Below are 22,059 nucleotides of genomic sequence, written 5' to 3'. Positions count from 1 at the left end.
GTAGAGTGCTTGCCTAGCATTCATGAACACTGGTCTTCGATTCCTCAGTACCATATATACATAGAAAAAGCTGGAGGTGGTGCCGTGGCTCAAGTGGTAAAGCTCTAGCTTTGAGAAAGCCCAAGGACAGTGCTCATGCCCTGAGGTCAAGCCCTAGGACTGGTAAAAAAAAATTCCAAAAATCATATTAAGTGAAGTAAGCCAGACTCAAAGGAAATTAGGCTCAATGGTTCCCCTCATTTGTCATAATCAGTAGAAACCTTGGGCTCTACTAGCAGAGATCTGCAATAGAGCAAAACCTTGATACATAAGGCCATATAGTATGAAGCTAATTGAAAAGACCTCCAGGATATTGAAACAAAAGCCATACAATGAAAAAAAAAGCCATACAATGAATGATTGTTGTCCTTAATGTACTATGTTATCTCTCATCTCTTTTGCTGTCCCTTGGTTATCTCATATTGTTACAGTATCTCACTTTGTTATCTGATATATTGGATTTATTTGTATTTGATTATTTGAAATTGGATAGGGAAGGGGGGAAAACCAAGACGGGGGCGGGGTGGAGGGGAGGGTAATGGGGACCAAGACATGTGAAAGGGTATCAATATATGTGAATTAATGCACCTTCTATCTGGCAAATATTATGTAACCCTTTTATTAATTACAATAAAAAAAGAAAAAAAAATTTCCAAACACAAAGTGAGGATTATCATGATAACTACATTTTAGTGTTGTTAGGATCTTCCCACATAGTAAAGGATTCACCAAGAGTTGGAAATTCATTGTTATTATTATTATTATTATTATTATTATTATTCTGGGAAGCTTGTACCTGGAGGCCTCCTTTTGCCAGTTGGCACGAGTTTCCAGCTTTGCTACCTTATTAATCATGTCTCTGGAACCAAGATCCACGATAGTTTATTCTACGACAGATTTTAGTATCTCCTGCAATTACAACTCTTCCTTCCCTTTCTTCATCTGCGTCTGACTCCATGCAATAGTGCCTATCCAGGAACCATCCCTTTCTCAAAGCCATAAAGGCTCACCACAACTTCTAGAATTGGCTTGAATCTTTCCTCAATCTAGCCCTGAGCCAATTCACCCCTGAGTTGTCATTACCTGATAACTTATTCATATTCTTACCTGCACACACACACACACACACACAGAGGCACACAGACACACACACACACACACACAGACACACACACACACAGACACACACACACACACCTCTTTCTAATCTTTCAGATTCAACCAGTAGTGAATTTGTGGATTTCATCTTCCCAGACCAGAATTGCTATAAGAAGCAAGCAGAATCAACTGATTTGGCATCAGTTGTTGTCTCCTGTTTTAAAGATCTTTGTCAATGTTTCTTCATTAGACTAAGAAAAAAAAATTAAGGCCAAACCCTGACATCCTCTATTATCTAACAGCTTTATCCCCAGAGAAGTTGTTAGTGAATATTCTCTTAGATTCTACATGGGCCTTCAGACTGATGACTGCATGGGACTAATTTGGAAATAAGGCAATTTAACTAATTGAGGAGCAAATATTTACTTCCTAAGTATATTTGGTTAAGCATATCAACTCAATACCTTCACAATCTGAGAAACATTTATAGCCATGATTGGCAAGACTAGAGCACAGAATGCACAAAATTTGATTCTTCAGTTTCACTGTTTGACTGAGTTGTAGCTAAATAGTTCCCATTTTAGTATTAAGTTTAAAAGACTAAAATTTCCAGATTTAATAGTTTCTAAGCATGGTATATCATATTGCTACTATTGATAGATGCAAAGTTTAGGATTATGACAGTTCAATTATATCTATCCAAAGTACTGTGATTTTACCCTAACCTATTTGTGAAACCATTTGCAATACATTGCCTTCAAGAAATTCAAGTAAACTAGTTGAAAACTTTATCTATGGCATTTCCTGCCAGGTACAACAGTAGCCAATCGATTTTTAAAAATATCAACTGAAGTGATCCCTAAATTAGATCGAATACCCAAGTATCATGTATGTGAGACAATCATGGTGGCTCACACCTGTAATCCTAGCTACTCAGGAGGCTGAGATCTGAGGATCGCGTTCAAAGCAAGCCTGGACACTAAAGTCCATGAGACTCTTATCTCCAGTTAACCACCAGAAAACCAGAAGTGGTACTGTTGCTCAAGGGGTAGGGTGGTAGCCTTGAGCTGAAGGGCTCAAGACAGTGCCCAGGCCTAGAGTTCAAGTCCCATGGCAAAAAAATGAAAAGCAAGAGAAGATAACATGCATTTGAAAGCCAGCAGTAATTATCTTCTTTGGAGGGGAATGATTGAAGAGAAACTTTTTTTTTCTTTTGAAAAGAAACTTTTTAGAAGAAATTGCTATATGATGTAAAAATCAATGTTAATAAATTCTTTAAATAAAAAAATAAAAAAGAAAAAAATTGCTGCTTCTAATGAGAATCTTCATCAGAGTCAAAATAGGAGTTACTGGTCTTATATACAGTATGAAGTTAAGAGAGAAGACAGGTAGCCTACTGGTGATGTAAGAAAGAACTAGTGATCTGAGGCCAGGTGTGCTGGCTCAAGCCTGTAATCCTAATTACTCAGGAGGCTGAGACCTGAGGATCTCGGTTCAAAGCCAGTCCAGGTACTAAAGCCTGTGAGACTCTTATCTCCAATTAACAACCAGAAAACTGGAAGTGGTACTGTGGCTCAAAGGGTATGGTGGTAGCCTTGAGCTGAAGAGCTCAGGGACAATACCCAGGCCCAGAGTTCAAGTCCCATCATGGACAAACAACAACAAGTAGTGATCTGAGAATCCCTGAGAAAGAAAACATGGAATAGAATGTTAGAACCTTCATCTCTGGTAGTTAATGGCTACTGGAAGGGTGGGGAAAGGCAGTGAGAAGCAGCTATTGTGCTGTCACTCATTGCAAGCTGATGGCACTAAATAATTTAGTTTTTATCATTGCTTAAGTGATCATACTTAAGGTAAGGACTAGAATCCAACTTTTTTTTAGGAACTTTGCATGACCATTGAATTTTCTTTCTTAGTTGGCAAGAAATTGCTGCTGTAGTAATAGAGGTCTTCTACTAGACTTACATTATTGTTTCATTACACTTCTTGATTCATAGGCATTGACTCTTCCATGACTCAAAAACAAATTTCCTTTGTCAAACAGTGAACTAATGCAGTAGTGATAATCACTAGACATTATGTTGGAAATGAACTATACAACTCCAGGGGCTGGGGGTCAGCATAAACTGAGAGAAAATTAAGGAGCGGTGACACTGTTCAAAAAGAAATGTACTCATTACTTGACTTATGTAACTATAATCCCTCTGTACACCACCCTTACAATAAATGAAGGATATATAGGGACTAATCTTCTATAAAATACATTTTCTTTTGTAGAAATCATTATAAAATGCATAGGTGTATAACTCAACAATAAATATTTAATTATCAACTTCAAATACCCTAGTTTTTATTTCCTTTTTTTGTGCCAATAATGGAGCTTGAACTTAGGGCCTCTCACTGCTTCTTAGCTTTTTTTTCCCTTAAAGCTGACAGTTTACCACTTAAGCAATACCCTCACTTCCGGCTTTTTGCTCATTAAGTGAAGATAAGAATTTTATAGACTTCCCTGCCAAGGTTGGCTTGGATGCATGGTTTGAGGCCCTGTTTTCAACATCTCTAATGAGGTAAGGAGATCTAAAATAATTTACTCATTACTAAGGTGAAGATTTGCTCAGAAAGTTAAAAGGAAATTTTGTGGCAACAGCACAGATTTGGAACTAAGTAAATCAGTTTATGTCCTCTCAAGCCAAGTAACTTATAACAGTAAAATGGCTTGTTCAGGGCTGCACAGCCACTAATGTGACCAAAACTAGCAAGGCTGTTGTTGAAGCCTCATTTGGGGCCTAAAGCAGAAGAGCCAGGTTCTTCACAGACAAGCACAGAGCCCAGGTTTTCCAAACGCCACCAGCCTTCCAGACTTCTTCCTCTTCTATAACTTAGACCATCTCAGGACAGGACAGAGGCATCTAGAAACACTCACAAGAAAACAAAATGTAAGCTCTGACCCCAATTTTACCCCCCAAGAGGTCAGCAGACCACCTCTTAGGGGCAGACCCCTGCTGCCCTGGTTTTCCTCAAATGTACATGGACTAGGAGGAGGCCAGACACAGCCTGTGTAGGGGGCTGGGAGCCCCTATGGGTCTGTCTGTGCTCCCACCTTGTCCTGGGTAGAAAGTTCTGTGACTGTACCCTGCTCTGGAACATTTGTATCTCTTTGCTTTGTAATAAATACTGTATACTTGAGAGGGGGGACAAATACTCATATTTGTGTATAAGTCATAAAAAGTCTCAGCTAAGCTATTCTCCTTTTGGATGCTGCTAAACCCAGATTGCTTACTTCCCCCTTCCCCAGCAATTAGTGGCCTTTACCTTTCCTAGGAAAGTCCAGTACTGGAAAAAGGAAAGGGGGAAGCATGGAAAGATTTAAGAAGGCACAGGCTTCTAGGCTAAGCCTCTAGTTCACACTGCTCCTTTCACTAGACCTCCTGCTTCTAAGATTTTTGCTCTCCCCGAAGTTATGAATTATTATCCCAGTCAACTATTTGTATTATTATCAGCACTTGATATTTGTCTTATCAATGTACTTACACCAGAGAAAAACATGACATGTATGTACAAAAAGTCAATGAAGTATTGCCTGTAATAGAATGAGATCTGAAATAATTACCCATTAAGAGGAGTCCATTTAAACAAAGAACATTATTAGCCATACAATGGTGTGTAAAGAGAGATGAAGCCTACTCAGCACATGCTAATATTGTAAGGGTTCCATAATATAGTACACGTGGAAAGCAAGAAATATTATACACAGGATACTGTTATTTATGTCTCTTTTTCTGTGGCTTGGTAGAATTTTGAAACATTAGGCTTGGAGGATTTTTTTACCCTTTCCTAGAAAAAACGGATCCTGTATTACACAGCTGGACTGAGTTCTACTTGTGGCTAATCATGGGATGGTATATTTGTGTGTATAAACTATTTTAGAATGATATGAGGGGAACTGGTAACAGTTTCAATATATCAAGGAAAAATCAATACGTACATCATCATCCTCAACCTTCTTTCATCTCCCTGATAAAGAGCTGACACACGGATGATCCTCTAGCCCTTTCCCAGCACAAAAATACAGAAGAGGATTCACAACTATAGTCTCTGTAGTCCTGGCAGGTAGGAAGATTCACCTTTCCAGGTAATCAACAGGTCTTATTTTGCTGTGGTTCTCTTGGTTTTAGTGCTGAAAATCCTAAGAAAACCAGACATTAGGTTTCTCATCATTTTATGCTATATCTACAGCCCTTAGGCAGCCAGGGAGGAGCAATTCTGATAGTGGTATGAGTGGACCTGTACCCCAGCCCCTACCTCCACAATCCTCATGTTACAAAGGATTACAGTGGTAGGCGTGCTCTTTATGGTATCTTCATTCAATAGACAAGAAAATTGAGGCCCAGAGAGGTTAAGTGATTTGCCCAAGGTCACACAGCTAGTAAGTGCCGGAGCCAGTCTGTCTGACTCCTGCCACGTCACCTTGACCCTGGGGAATGTAAAGCTTTCAGTAAAGCAGAGGGTCTGGCCTTTCTTAAAGTCTAAAGCACATGGAGTTGCATTTTAACTAAGTCAAACACTGTTGCTCTGAATCAACTTTGGCAGGTTTGTGTTGAGAAATGACTTTCTTCCCATCCCCTCCACCCCCAAAGCAAAGAGAACAGATAGTCTAGGTTTGGAGACCAAAGGAGCCAAACATCTAGCTGGCCTCTGCCGCTGTGCCCACAGTGGAAGTCCAGTTCTCATATAAGGAGTGATCATCCCCCCATCTTGATGCAGCTTCCCTCACAAGAGCAACAGGAGCGAGTAAAACCAGCCAGCTTCTGACAGGTAGCAGCAGTGCATGTCCTAATGCTTGACTACTTTTGATTGGGTGGGGGTGGCTATGTCATAAGAGCCATGAAATAGTAAAGATTTCCCTGAAGCCTCATATATTAAAACCCCACTAAGCCACAGGAAAAAAAAAAGACACAGAAGCTGTGAGGATTTGGGAGGGGCATAAGAAAAGGTCATGGCAGCAATGGTACTTGCCCTTTCCCAAGCAGCAGGCAGATATTAATTATATATAGAAAACTGGGCTATTTTAAAGACCCTGTTGAGATATTTTTAGCAGCTCTTTTGTATGTATGGGCTAAAGGAAATGCTTAATTTGACTGCTGGCACTTAATGTCTACATTATGAGTTGTAGAGAGCATCACAGAGAGAGACTACCTGTTGTTCAGGTGTGGGAGATTCTAGGAGAAATGGATTATGGAAATTGGATTATAAAAGATAATTGAACATAAACAGTTTCCCACAGCTCTAGCTTTTTTCTGCAAGTCTGCTACAATTTTTTGGCAGACATTTTGTGTGAAAGCTGTACACAAAGTTGAAATTGCCTATGTCTTAGAGTCTTATATTCTTTGATTTTGTGTGTGTGTTCTGGTACTGGGGATTGAATTCAGGACCTCATCCTCTCACTTGACGTTTTTATTCAAGGCTAACACTCTATTACTCAAGCCACATCTTGACTTCTTGGCTTTTTTTGTAGATAACTAGAGATAAGAGTCTCTTGGACTTTTCTGACTTTGAGCTGTGATCCTCAGATCTAAGGCTCCTGAGAAGCTAGGGTTAAATGCATGAGCTACTGGCGCCTGACTTTGAATGTTTCTTTAAAAAAGATAAAAAAAATAGGGCTCCTTACTAACCATGAAACATTAGGACTCTAGAAAGAGAAGATTTCTTTAGGTGAAGCATGAACTGAATTGTAGTTTACAGAACTTCCTTTTTCAGAAAAGAATTTTCATATAACTCCTTTTAATTCTTAGCTATCTAGGGCCTTGTCTTTCAGGACCAAGTTTAGTTGGAGGATAGATGTAGTCACTCTGTCCTGTACATACTAATTAACCAAGCACTTCTGGTTTCCTTGTCATGTGGAGAGAAAGCACAGAGTCCATCAGCATTTTGTAATTGCAAGTCTTTGAACGAAGTAGTGAAAAATGCTCAGGCTTTCAGATTTAACATTTGGAAATTGGAGAATACAGTCTGCTTTGTTGGTTGTGATAAAAGGGAAAAGGTTACTTGTTAAAAGCAGATGGAGGAGGAGGAAGAGGATGAGAAGAAGCCGCCATGGATAGACTGCTTTTATGGTTGTTTCTTCCACCTTTCCTTTCTAGTCCTTGTTAAATTTAGTAGTCTTAAGTAGGTAAAGATTGTTTTGCCTGCATATACTTAATTGATTGAGAAAACCCATTGAATGAGTGATTTTCAGCTTCTCTATATTCAAACTGGAGTCTTAGAGCTGCTTTAAATAAATAAACAAACAGGAGCTAGAATAGGCCTGGTTCATGACTATTCAGAAAGCTGATGTCTGAGGATTTCAGTTCAAAGCCAGGCTAGACAGGAAAGTTTGTGAGACTCTTATCTCCATTTACTCACAAAGAATCCAAAGAGGAGTTGTGGCTCAAGTGGTAAAATGCTATCCTTGAAGAAGTCACAGTACTGGCACACAAAAAAGATAAAAGCTGGGCTCTTGTGGTTCACACCTGAAATCCTAGCTACCCAAGAGTCTCAGATCTGATCGTTGCCATTTGAAGCCAGCCCAGGCAAAAATGTCCCTGAGATCCCTATCTCCAAAAAGCTGGAAGGGGAGCTCTTGCTTATGTGGTAGAGTGCTAGAACAAAGGCTCAGGGACAATGCCTGGGCCCTGAGTTCAAGCCGCAGGGCTATCCCCCACCCCCTTCACATACTCCCACACACAAATGTGCATGCTCAAGTGTTTTTTTTTTTGAATGGCTCATGCTTGTAATCCCAGCTATTCAAGAGACAAGGATAGTCAGGATCACCATTCCAGACCAGCACAGGCAAAATATTAGGAGAACTTACCCCAAGCAATAAGCTAGACATGGTGGTGTGTATCTGGGATGCAAGCAACACAGAAGGAATAGGGAGGATGATGATGGTCTGATACATATTGGGCTAAACAAGAAATCCTATCTGAAAACAAAAACAAAAACTATTATTAGGGCTAGGAATGTGGCTTAGTGGTACAGTGCTGGCCTAGCATACATGAAACTCTGGGTTTGATCCTCAGTAACACATAGCCAGAAAAAGGTGGAGATGGCGCTGTGGTTCAAGTGTTAGAGTGCTAGCCTTGAGCAAATTAATTAATTAATTAATTAAATTACAAAGATGTAGGAGGCTGTGAATGTGGCTTAGTGATAGAATGCTTGCCTAGCCCTGGGTTGAATTCCTCAGTACCACATAAGCAGAAAAACCCAGACATTGGTACTGTGGCTCAAGTGGTAGAAAAAAAAGAAGCTCAGAGACAGTACTCAGGCCTTGAATTAAAGTGCTAGGAGTAATTTTTTTTAATTTAAAAAGAAAGAAAATAAAAGAGGTAGGAATGGCCTCAAGGGTAAAGTGGCTATGTAGTAAGAATGAGATTCTGAGTCAAACCCAAGTACTGTAAAAAACAATAAGCAAACAAACAATAAAAACAAAACAAAAAGACCCAGATATTCAACAGTTTTCCATAAGTTGCTACTATTGGAAAATTACAAAATTTTGCAAAATTTTACAAAATACTTGCATCAAGAGGTTTATCTTGTGTGATTGTTGTTCTTAATGTACTATGTTATTTCTCTTTTCTTTTTTTTTGGCCTTATGGTGATTAATCTCATGTTGTTATTGTATCTGACTTTGTTACCTGGTACATTGTATATAAGTTTGTTTCTTTATTTGAAATAGAAAAGGGAAGGGGGGAAAACAAGATGATTGGGAGGGGTGGGGGAAAGGGGTGGGTGACAAAAACATGAGAAAGGATATCAATGTGTGAGAAGTAATACACCTACTACGTGAAGAATGTAATTCTAACCCTTCTATACATTATCCCAACAATAAAAATAGAAAAAACACTTGGATCAACAATTATGAGTAAAACCTTTTTTTTATTTCTTGGGCTATGCATCCTACGAAACTTGAAACTCATTTCATCCTAAGTGTGCTGTCTATGGTTAAATAATGCTTTTTCTGATGGAACTCACTTCCTCGTATTCACCCCCAACTTAAGTGACAGATATCGTCTGGTAGACAACTAATATTTCTGTGTGAGAGAACGAATTGATATGGTCCTGAAAATGGATTTAAACAATCAACTGCTTTGATTCTTGTCTTTTAGAAAATACTGAAGGAAGGACCTCTACTGAAGAACTGTACCTCCTTCAAGAGATGGAAACTTAGATATTTCTTAGTTCAAGGACAGAAGCTCTACTTTGCACATCATCCCGCGGTAATATATAGTATCTTATCACTTCAGTTAGTGGATAGATGCCAGGAAATGTATGGGTGGATTAGGAGAATCAATAGGTAAAGGCATATTGGCAAATGTTAAGATGTAAGTTAGAACACAACAGCACAAATGATTGTCTGACACAGGGAAAATCATGAGGAATAAAAACTCTCAGTAGGGCTCCATGGTTGTTGATGTTCCTTAGAAACATGGCCGCAACAGAAAGAACTTATATACATGACCCATTGTCTCCCGGAACTTCATTTGTAAAACACATGCTCAAAATTATTATTATTAATTTGAAGAAAATAGCAGAACATCAAACCAAGTATGAGGCCCTCTGAACACAGGGTACTACGTGACTGCACAGATTACTGTTGAAACTAGACTGTCTGTATTGATAGTATTGATTGCATGCTGCTGGCTGGGTAGTATCTATTACATCCAAGGAATGGAGAGACAGACTCAAACTGAGTGAGATAAGCAATATGATCAAAGGCTGCCACTCAAAATAATAGGAGTCAATAGCAATCTATACCATACCTTTTGCTAGACAATGTTCTATTATTTACTCCAGCATTAACCTTTATATTTGAATAATTCTGAACTGACCAACCAAACCTTCCCTATAAATCTACATAAAACATCTGGTAATACGGTGGTTTGGTTTACTTTTTTGTCAAAAATATATCCACAAAAATAATGGTGCTTAATAAATTCCAGCCCTCATGACCAAAAAAATCATGAATGCCCTAAAATTTCCTATCAGTATATGTATGTGTTTCCCTTTTGAATGTCTCTATTTTCCTAATTAATCAAATTGCCTCTTGTTTCTTTCTCTTTTATCTCTTTCCAGTTTGTTCACTTTGAAACAATTGATCTTTCGCAAGTCACCTTGGCAGAAAGCAGCTGCAGAAATCTTTGCCACAGTTTTTGTGTAAGTAAGATTTGGAATGATGAAATGGACATGAGTTAAGGGCTAGATAGGCAATCACAATGTCTAGGCAATCCAATAAGTAGATTACTATACCTACTTGTTCCATATGGACATGAAATTTCCCAAGTCTTCTTTTCATAAAGTATTATTACTCAAACATATTTCTACCAGTCCACTGCTAAAGGGAGAAAGTAATGGCCTTTTTGCATATTAGTATCCTGACATAAAGCTAAGCTGATTTAAAGGTTTAGGAATTTGTGACCATTATAAAATTCAGTTTTCCTGGTAAAGGTGATTTAGAAAGGTATCACTGAGAGTGTTTCAAGAGACTAGCATCAGGAAACATCAGGATAATCAACTTACATAACATCCTTTCCTTTGAGGAGTTAGATAAAAGTCTAAATCCAAAGTAAAATCTGCTCCATGCTGAGATTACTGATGAGAATACCTCAAAGAAAGCAGAGGATTTTCTAAGAAAGTGTTCAGGGGCTTATTGTGCTTAAAGTATCATGTGGTTTGAGTCTTTCAAGTGAATCAAAGACCATAAAATTCTGATAAATAATGAGTCCATAAACCCAGGACTCTCTCACCCACCTCCTCCAAAACTATCTTTTCTCAACTTAAACAGTGTATGAGAGACTAGTGTTATCTTTTGTGTAAGAAAAGTCTCAGACTCCATGCTTTGTATCTTTTTCTTTGCAAGTCCTGGGCTTGGGCTCAGGGCCTGAGCACTGTCCTTTGACTTTCTCAAGGCTAGAGCTCTACCACTTGAGCCACAGCACCACTTCTGGCTTTTTCTATGTATGTGGAACTGGGGTATTGAACCTGAGTCTTCGTGCATACTAGGCAAGCACTCTACCACTAGGCCAAACTACCAGCCACTCTATGCTTTGTTTCTTTTTCTTTCTTTTTTTTATTATGATTAATATATTCATATTATATTCATTACATTATATTCATCAGATAGAAGGTGCATAACTTCACAAACATTGATACTCTTTCTCATGACATGGTCCCATTTCCCTCCCACCCTCCCGCCACTTATCTTGATTTCCCCCCTTCCCTATCCAATTTCAAATAACCAATTAAGCACATATAAAATATATCAAATAACAAGGTGAAAAATTATAACAATATGAGATAACCAAGAGATGGCAAAAGAGATGAGAGATAACATAGTACATTAAGGACAACAGTCACTCATTATATGGCTTTTTTTCCTTATCCTGGAGGTCCTTACATTTAGTGTTGTACTATTTGGCCTACTGTCTCTAGATTTTGTTGTATTGTAAATCTCTGCTAGGAGAGCCCAAGGTTTCTACTGATTATGACAAATGAGGGAGACTATTGGGCCTATGTTCCTTTGAGTCTGGCTTACTTCACTTAATATGATCTTTTCTAAGTCTTTCCATTTCCTTATAAATGGGGCAATGTCGTTCTTTCTGACAGCTCTATGCTTTGTTTCTAAGGCTAGTCCACGTACTATCTTTTGAAATGATAGCAGCTAAATTGAAAAGAGAGTCCTAACTTTTGCTTCTTTCTCATTATATCAAATTGGCCCAGGATAAAGCTGATGATTCCCTTGATTGGTCTCCTCCTCCTTTGAATGGAGAGCCTGTAGGCTAATGTCTTTGATCTCTATTCTACAAGGAAATCTAAAGGCCTAGGCTTCCCCTCCGTCTAATGAAAACACAGAAGCATTGCATATAATCCTCAATTAAGAATATGTCTGGGGGGCCAGGAGTTTGGCCTAGTGGTAGAGTGCTTCCCTAGCATGCATGAAGACCAAGATTCAATTTCTCAGTACCACATATATAGAAAAAAGCTAGAAGTGGTGCTGAGGCTCAAGTAGTAGAGTTTTAGCCTTGAGAAAAGCCCAAGGACAGTGCTCAGGCCCAGAGATCAAGCCCAGGACTGGAAAAAAAAAGAAAAAGAAAAAGAATATGTCTGGACCAAGGGAATCTATGATCATGATCCCATTCAGCTGTTATAGTATTATCTTGTGCTACACAAGAAAGGAAAAGAAAACTTGCTGGTTGTTGAGGTAAAGCATTGGTAACAAATGCTAGAAAAGACCAAGTTCACCATGCATATGCTAGACCTTCACCCTGACTTTCTCATATTCTGAATTTGTTTGGGACTGAGGCAACTGTCAATTCTCTTCAGGTTGCCTCTTTTCATAAGAAATCAAGAAACTAGACTTAGAGACATCTCAGCACTCCCCAAACAGAAAGAAACAAGCTCAGATGAAATAAATGAACTTTTACCACCTCAGGTAGACAAAACAGCAACCTATCTTTGATAATAAATAGAAAGCACATGGCTTAATAGGTAAGAACATGGATTCAAGAGCCAAAAAATCTTGGCTTTCAATGCAGGTTTTGTTTTTTTATCTGCTAAGTGACCCTGGGATAGCATTTAAATTTTTGTCTAGCTTTCTTCTGGCTATAAAATGGGAAAAATAACAATGCCTATTTTATTGGGTTGTAATGAAATTGGATTTAAATAATATACCTATGAAATGCTTTAATAGTTCCTGGCACACAGAAAGGACCATTAAAGGCTTAATTATCATTATTTATTCGTTCTAGATGGCTAAGTTGCTGTGAATGGCCCTCAGTATTTGTGTCTTATATTGAAGAACTGATTTGGGTTGTGCTTGGTACATATGTCTACTTCCTAGGGAAGTATACAGACTCTGGAGGAAATGTAGTGGAATAAGAATCAACTAATAATGTGATTTTTTTCAGGTTATTACACCAGAACGAAAAGTCACCCTGGCCGCATCCAATCGAAAAGACATGGAAGAATGGATTAACATTTTAAAAACTGTCCAACAAGGAGAAGTTCACAAGGTAAGAGAAAGTGAAAAGAATGCATACAACTCTCATGAGTAAATACTTAATTGATTTCTTTAGTTAAGCTATTTTTCAAACAGAGAAATAATAAAATGGAAACAGAGATGATCTGGTCTGGAATTATTTATAGATATCATTAGGAAAATTGTTTACAATGATTCATGAATAGAGGTAACTCACTTAGACTCAAACCTTTACAAGTGTGTATACCTGTACACATCCACCTGATATGCAGACGTTGTCATATGATCAAGGAATGAAGCACTCAAAAGATATGTGAGCAGCTAAATTAGAAGCCCTTATATTAAGAAAGCTACAACCAGCGTTCTTGACTTGGGTCTGCTGAAGGACTATAGTAACCAAGAAAAGTACAGCTCAGAAAGAGAAGGAACCAGATAAACATGAAATAAATACTCAGTAGCAAACCCAAAATTTAGACCGAGGCTGTGTGACTCCAAAGCTGATGTCCTTAACTACTATGCAAGCCTCTTTGTTTTTTCTTATTTTTCCCCATCACCAATGTAGGTGAAAGAATAAGGTGCAATCCTCCCAAAAGCTTATCAGGGTTCTTTTTTTTTCCTCCATGACAATACCAAATCTTTGGTAACTGGTTCCTGACAATGTGTGGTTCCATTCAAACTCTTGGTTCTTCCTTCAACTTGCTCTTTTGTAGTTATATAGTTATAGAAGTTCCAAGAGGGTGATTTTGTATTACTGATTTACTTAGAAAAGTGCCCAGCACATATTGCTGTGTAATATAAGTAAGAAGAAACTAGCCTGGAGACACTGAAGCTAGTTTTAGGTTATATTTTGTCATACAAAAGCTATTAGTTACTCAAAGCTAACTTCCAAATCTAGAGCTGCAAATAATACTATAATATTGTTTCTAGCACAGTAAAAGCAACCGATTTTTACTTTTTAAATGTCCAGCACATAGCCAGGTGCTAGTGGCTGATGCCTGTAATCTAGCTACTCAGGAAGCTAAAATCTGAAGCTGCCCCAGGAAGTCTATATGACTCTTATGTATAATTAACTACTGAAATAAAATAAAAGCCAGAAATGGAAATCAGGATCAAATGGTAGAGCTCTAGCCTTAAGGGGAAACAAAGTCTGGGACAGCATTCAGGCCCTGAGTTCAAGCTCTAGGGCAAGCAAAAAGAAAGAAAAGAAAAGAGGCAAGAGAAGAGAGATTAATAAAAAGAAAGGAAGAGGAAGGAAGAAAAGAAGAATGAAAAAGAAATAAAGAGAGAGAGAAGTGCCCAGAACATAACAGAGACTCAATAAATATTTTAATGAATAAATGTCTTTAAGTTTGGAGCAGGAATGATGCATGATTCATCCTAAGGCAAAGTTCTTTGAGGGTCTAAGAGAAAAATGGGAAGATAAATACAAACTTCAAGGATCCTGATATCTTCCTGGGGACATAGTTCAGTGGTGGAATGCTTACCTAGCATGCACAAGTCCATAGGTCCTATCCCTAGTAGTGATAAAGGAAAATAAAAAGATCCCGAAGCTAAATAACTGGCTATGGACAGATTGAGAGCCATTTGGAACAAATCATTGCACACTGTGACTTACAAATAATGAAGCTTAGAAAAAAATAATAATGACATTGAGATGAACCATCTATCCCCATATACATAGGATTTCTCAGCTTTGGGGCTTTTTAGTCTCATAGCTACACACTTTGCTACCCTATGATATGGAACATGCCGTATTGTCAAGGCCTCTTGCAGGCCCATAAGGCATAAACTTCATTGAGAGATCCTTTGCTCAGTATCTGGTGATAGTTCTTCACATAACTAGTGTGTAGCAGTTCATTCTTTTGTAATTTTTATTCTTCTTTTCATGATGGAGAAGCACACCTTATCTCTGGCAATGTGGCCATTATGACATAGCATTAGAATAACCACAAAGAGTTGTACATTCTATACTTCATTTCCATCCTCATCTCTGCAAACCTTTTGTCCAAACAGGAATATTTCTTAAGAAGCATGTAACATTTTTCAGTCTGTGGTAAAAGTGCACAAAGTATACTTTTAATTTTTAATTATTGCTTCAGGAATACAAAAAATGTTATAGAATATCATCAGAGCTGGACACTGGTGGCTCACGTCTGTAATCCAAGCTAGTTCAGGATGCTGAGATCTGAGGATTGCAGTTCAAAGCCAACCCAGGCACGAGAGTCAGTGAGATTCTTATCTCCAATGAACCACCAGAAAACTGGTAGGGGTGCTTTGGCTCAAGTGGTATAGTGGAAGCTTTGAGCTGAAGAGGCTTACGGACATTGCCCAGGCTCAGACTTCAAGTCCCATGACCGACAAAATAAAAAAAGAACGTTATCCGAAGGCCGGAAGTGTGGCCGTAGTAGAATGCTTGCCTAGCACTTATGAAACCCTGGGTTCAATTCCTCATGACCACATTAACAGAAAAAGCCGGAAGTGGTACTGTGGAACAAGTGGTAGAATGCTAGTTATGAGAAAGTTCAAGGACAGTGTCCAGGCCCTGACTTCAAGACTCAGGACTGGCAAAAAAGAAAGAGAAAATAATGTCATCAAAGAATTTGTGTAATATTCCTGACTCTATTGAATTAAATGCCTATACATTAACTACCCAGCATAAAGTTGAAAGGGAAAAAGTATTCCTGCTTAACTCTCTTTAGAGAGTTGTTATCAGGTTGTAATCACAACCTCTGGGGAGCATTTTTAGCTGATAGAAAAATCTCTCACCATGAGCATTGTGGTAATTCATCTTGCTTGAGGTTTAAAGAGCTTCATAAGCTTTCTCCCATCTGAATCTTATCTCTGACAGTTCCTTCTATTCTCTATCATCACCAATGCCTGACAAATGGGATGAGGAAAGATTAATCATGGATTTAGTAGTCTATTAAAGTAGTGACAACATAATTGGATAATCTATTGGAAACTATTCAGCATACATTATTGAGAGCCCCGCATAGGTGCTCAGTTCTGTTCCCTAGAGATTGAAGAAAAGGTATCATTCTGACTTCTGGCTAGAATGAGAATTTACATAGTCGGAGAGACAAAATACATACAAAAGAAACTGTCAAATGATAGCGATCAAGATAAATTGTCTTTATAGATGGTGCAAGGTAATGCATGATTGACTTACAGATGAATAAAGCAAACAATAAAATGGTATAGAACTTCAAGGAATGAAAAATAAATATAAGGAATGAAAAATAAAGATAAAATCCTCAGGGAAGAGTTCATAGATAGGAAACTTGAAACTGGCCTTGAAAAATGGATAGAATCTTATTGGTGCCAAGGGATTGGGGAAGGGTAAAGTCCTAAGGAGGAAAACTGGAATAAGAAATGCAGAGTTACAGGTAAACAGAACATTTATAGAAAGCAGTGAAAGAGTAAATCCACTCCACTAGACTAGTTTTGGAATATCAGTATAAGAATCACACGTAGAGTGGTAAGGGAGATAGGCATTTCAATGCTAAGAGTAGGGAAATTTTGCAATATGATACCAATTCAGCTGAAGGAGGATTGGAGAAGGAAGACAGCTGGTTAAGGGGACCCTTTATAAATATACAATGAGTTAGACAGAGAGGCCAGAAGTCAGAAAGACGGCTACAGATCAATTTAGGCAACACAGTTAAGGTCCAAAAAGAGGATAGGAAAGAGACAAATAGTAAATAAATAGGATATACAAACACGGGGAAAAGGGAGAACTTAAACATAAGAGTGAGGCAGCTGGACAGGGTGGCTCACACCTGTAATCTCCATCAATCAGGAGGTGGACGTTGGTAGGACTGCAGTTAGAATGTAAGACCCACATCGAAACCAATACAAAGTGGAGAGGGGTATAAATAGGAGGACTGTGATTCAGGCCAGGCTGAGACCCAATTCAAAAAGGAAACAAAAGCAAAAAAGGCTGGAGATGTGACCCAAGTGCTAGAGAATCTGCCTGAAATGTATAAGGCCCTTAGTTCAAATTCTAGTACCACTAAGTACCTTAATGGAAGAGTGTCTGTCTCATGCAAGAATCCCTGAGTTTGACCCTATGTCTTGAGAGAGGGAGGGAGGGAAAGAGGGAGGGAGGGAGGGCGGGAGGGAGGGAAGAAAGGAAGGAAGGAAGGAAGGAAGGAAGGAAGGATGGGAGGGAGAGAGGGAGAGGGAAAGGAGTTACAAATAGGACTGGGAATGTAGTTTAGTGGTGGAGTGCTTGCCTAGCAGGCATGAAGGGCTGGGTTCAATTCCTCAGTACCACATACACAGAAAAAGCTGGAAGTGGCACTGTAGTTCAAGTGGTAGAGCAAAAGAAGCTTAGGGACTGTGCCCAGGCCCTGAGTCAAGCCCCTGGAATAGGGAAAAAAAAAGAAGTTACAGATGGAAGGTCAGAGACTGGGGGATTTAAACAAGGCTATAGAGAAAAATTATTGAAATAAGGAGCTACTAGGAAGCTTACATTATCAGGTTTGTTCTTCCCAACAAACTATTATAGAACTATTATAGATTAGAGAAACAGAAATGGTATTTTAAATTTATTTTACAGGTGGCTCACACCGGTAATCCTAGCTACTCAGGATAAGGCTGATATCTGAAGCTCAAGGTTTAAAGCCAGCCAAGGCAGGAAGGTTTGAGAGACATCTCCAATGGAGTACCAAAACACTGGAAATGGCGCTAAAGTTCAAGTGGTAGAGTTTCAGTCTTGAGTACAAAAGCTAAGGGACACTAACCAGGCCCTGAGTTCAATCCCAGGAGCAACACACACACACACACACACACACACACACACACACACACACACACACACACACACACACCCTTCAACCTTTCATTCTCTAAGACAATCCAAACAAGAGTCTTTTTGCCAATCCTGGGCAGTTACTTCCTAAGCCTGAGTACTTTGAGTCTGTGGTGAGGATGACATCCCTGATAATCTCTGACTCACTCTTGGGGCCCTTCTTTCCTTTGTTTTGAAGCACAGCCTGAATTTTCAGTCAAATATTTCTATTGTCCAGACCTCTATGGTCTAAGATGTCCTACAGTAGGGCTGGGAGTATGGCCTAGTGGTAGAGTGATTGCCTACCATCTACAAATCCCTGGGTTCAATTCCTCAGTGCCACATACATAGAAAAAGCTGCAGGTGGTGATATGGCTCGAGTAGTGGAGCACTAACCTTGAGAAAGCTCAAGAACAGTGCTCAGGCCCTGAGTTCAAGCCCCACAACTGGCAAAAGTGAAAGAAGTCCTACAGTATTCCTTTATTTTGTCCCATTTTCTTTTTCCTTTAGTCTCATCTGGCAATGTTTCTGCTAATATGATCTCATTCTATTATTGGCTTTTGTCCAGATGGTTGATTAACCTGACATTCATATCCTCACTAATCTCCCAATCAGATAATGAGTCTGTCACACCCTTCCAAATATACTTTCTCATTTTTTGTAATATGGGCTGAATTAGCCAAATCTGAAAATTCTACCTCCTATTTGCTGAACACGTCCACCTTAAATTCATCTCGTTTTTATCTCTTTTGCTTTTTATTTTAATAATTAATCAAATATGTATTCATGATGTTATAATTCAACTGTAGTCAAAATTAAAAAGATTCACAGAGTATTATATTTATTGTTGTCAGATCAGGGATGGAACTCAAGCTTTTCAAATAATAGGAAGACACTTTGCACTGAGCTTCATCATCAGTCTTATTAAACTTACTTTTTATTTAAAATATTACAAGCATTCTATGGGGAGGGAACTGGTCCTGGAACTGAACTCAGGCTTGGGGGCTGTCACTAATATGTTAACTTGTCTAATGATCTACCACTTAAGCCAGAGCTTAAGTGGAGCCACAATCCCACTTCTGGCTTTTTTTTGCCGGTTGTGGGGCTTGAATTCTGCCTGAGCACAGTCCTTGGACTTTTCTCAAGGCTAGCACTCTACCACTTGAGTCACAGCACCACTTCCAGCTTTTTTTTCTATGTATGTGGTATCGAGGAATCGAACCCTGGTCTTCAAACATGCTAAGCAAGCACTCTGCCACTAGGCCAAACTCCCGGCCCACTTCTGGCTTTTTTGATGCTTAATTGGTGATAGGACTCTCACAGACTCCTCTGGACTAGCTTTGAACCATGATCCTCATATCTTAGCCCGAGTAAGAACAAGGAGTTATATGTGTGAGCCACTGGCACCCAGCTTACTAATATTCTTTTCGATTGACAAATTCCAATTGTATCTGTGAGGAACAGTGTCATGGGGTTTAGGGAGGAGTTAAGAATATTTAATATTATAAATAAATTCATTTGTACTTTTATTTGTCAGTCATGGGACTTGAAATCTGGGCCTGTACGCTATCCCTGAGCTCTTCTGCTCAAGGCTAGTGCTCTACCCCTGGAGCCACAGGGGTACTTCCTATTTCCTGGTGGTTAATTGGAGATAAGAGTCTCATGGACTTCAATGCCTGGGCTGGCTTTGAACCTCAATCCTCAGATCTCAGCTTCCTGAGCAGCTAGCTTTAGGCATGAGCCATGGTGCCTGGCTACTTGTACTTTTTAATATTATTTTGGCTACTAATGGAGACTGAATTCAGAGCATTGTACTTACTTCTAAGGTAGATGTACTGTAACTTAGCCATGTTCCATTAAACCATGTATTTGTGTGTGTGTGTGTGTGTGTGTGTGTGTGTGTGTGTGTGTGTGTGTGTGAAGTACTGGAGTTTGAACTCAGGGTTTGAGTACTTTCCCTTAGCTTATTCTGTTAAAAGCTAGTGTACTACCACTTGAGGCACACGTTCATTTCTGGCTTTTTGCTGGTTAATTGGATATAAGATTCTCATAGACTTTTGTGTTCTGGCTGGCCTTGAACCTAAATTCTCAAATCTCAGCCTCCAAAGTAGCTAGAATTTCAGGGGCAAGCCTCCAGTACCCAGCTCATATAATGTTTTGGTATGTGTACATAAGCTAGCATGATTAAATAAAGGTGACTAACATACCAATCCCCTCACCTATTCTGCTCTTTTTATTTTTGTCAATCATGGGGCTTGAACTATGGGCCTGGGGGTTGTCCCTGAGCTCTTTGGCTAAAGGTTAGTGCTCTACCACTTTGGGCCATAGTGCCATTTCTGATTTTCTAGTAATTTATTGGACATGAGAGTCTTTTAAATTAATTAGAGATAAGGACTTTTGTGTGTGGGCTGGCTATGAACTGTAATCCTCAGATCACAGCCTTCTGAATACCTAGAATGACAGGTATAAGCCTTGGTGCCTGGCTGTGCTTTCTATTTTTTTTGCCAGTCCTGGGCTTGAGCTCAGGGCCTGAGCACTGACTTTGGACTTTCTCAAGGCTAGAGCTCTACCACCTGAGCATCAGCACCATTTTCCTCTTTTTTCTATGTATGTGGTACTGAGTTATCAAACCTGGGTCTTTGTGTATGATAGGCAAGCACTCTACCACTAGGCCAATCTCCCGGCCCCTGTGCTTTCTATTTTTATGAGTTTAATTTTTTGCCAGTCCTGGCTTGAACTAAGAGTCTGGGCACTGTCCTTGGTACCAAGGAATTAAACCCGGGTCTTCGTGTATGCTAAGCAAGCACTCTACCACTAAGCCAGACTCCCAGCGGCCATCTTTTTTGTTTTTAGAAAGGGTATTCTAACTTTGTCTGAGCTCGCCTTGAATTGGCAGTACTGCTTCCACTGCCTCCCAAGTACTTGGGCTTTATAGGTGTGTGCCATCATACCTGGCTAACATAATAGTTTCTGTTCCTTTTAATGATTATATATATATATTTATATATTCACATATATATTTCTTATATGGTAGTTCTATTTGAAATGTTTTTTTGTGGAACCTCTATATTGTTTTCCAAAATGCTTATGTTAGCTGGCATAGTATCCATGTCTCATGCCTGCAATCAAGCTACTCAGAAGGCTGACATGTGAGGATCTTGGTTCAGTCAATCTAGACAGGAAATTTCATGAGATTCTTGTCTCTAACTAACCACCAAAAAATCCCCCAAAGGCGGAGTGTAGCCTAGTGGTAGAGTTCTTGCCTAGCATGCACAAAGCCCTGGGTTCGATTCCTCAGTACCATATATACAGGAAAAGGTGAAAGTGATGCTGTGGCTCAAGTACAGAACACTAGCCTTGAGCAAAAAGTGTCCAAGGACAGTGCTCAGTCCCTGAGCTCAAGTCCCAGGACTAGCCCAAAAAAGAGAAAGAAACAACTCTAGCTGTGGCTTAAGTAGTAGAGTACCAGCCTTGAGTGAAAAAGCTAAGGGAGAGCTGGGCAACAGAAGCTCACACCTATAATCCTAGTTACTCAGGACGCTGAGGCCTGGGTTTCAGTTCAAAGCCAGCCTGGGCAGGAGAATCTGTGAGATTCTTACTTCCAATACACTACTCAGAAAAAAAAAAAAAAACAGAAGTTGTGCTGTGGTAAAGTGCTAGCCTTGAGCAAAAGAAACTGAAGGACAGTGCCCAGACTCTGAGTTCAAGCACCAGAACCAGAGGAAAAAGCTAAGAGAGAGTGCCAAAGCCCTCAGCTCAAGCATGTGTGCATGAGTGTTCACACTCATGTATGTGTGAACACACACATACACGCTAATGCCAATGCCAATTTACAGTACCTGAAACAGTATACAGAAGCTCTCATTTCTCAGCATCATTTCTAATACTTGTTTTAGGGACAGTTTTTCTTTCTTTTTTGCTGGTAGCCATTATCACTATGGTTTTAGCTTATTTTTCTCTGGTAATTGATGGTGCTGAATGTTTTTACATTTACCTATTGATTATTTGCATGTCTTCTTCAGAGAAAAGTTTGTTAAAGCCCTTTCTCCATTTTAAAAGTAGAGATATTTTCTTATTTTTGAATTATTTGGCTTTCATATACATTTTGGATATTAAA

The 22,059-nt window shown here is 39.2% G+C and overlaps 1 protein-coding gene across 2 annotated transcripts in view; it reads left to right on the top strand.

Annotated features, from left to right (window-relative positions):
* Dgkk (diacylglycerol kinase kappa) overlaps positions 1 to 22,059 on the top strand; it is a 136,002-nt gene that overhangs the window by 44,331 nt on the left and 69,612 nt on the right. For both annotated transcript variants that reach the window (XM_090326065.1, XM_090326064.1), the window contains 3 exons: positions 9,282 to 9,392; positions 10,249 to 10,329; positions 13,080 to 13,184. In XM_090326065.1, the coding sequence (XP_090182191.1) occupies positions 9,282 to 9,392; positions 10,249 to 10,329; positions 13,080 to 13,184 (297 nt within the window). The remainder of the gene's footprint in view (positions 1 to 9,281; positions 9,393 to 10,248; positions 10,330 to 13,079; positions 13,185 to 22,059) is intronic.

Source organism: Megascapheus bottae, chromosome X (assembly GCF_031878675.1).
Source record: "Megascapheus bottae isolate mThoBot1 chromosome X, mThoBot2.hap1, whole genome shotgun sequence".
Taxonomy (NCBI): domain Eukaryota; kingdom Metazoa; phylum Chordata; class Mammalia; order Rodentia; family Geomyidae; genus Megascapheus; species Megascapheus bottae.
Note: the sequence above shows the minus strand (reverse complement) of the source record. Positions and strands in the feature narration are given on the sequence as shown.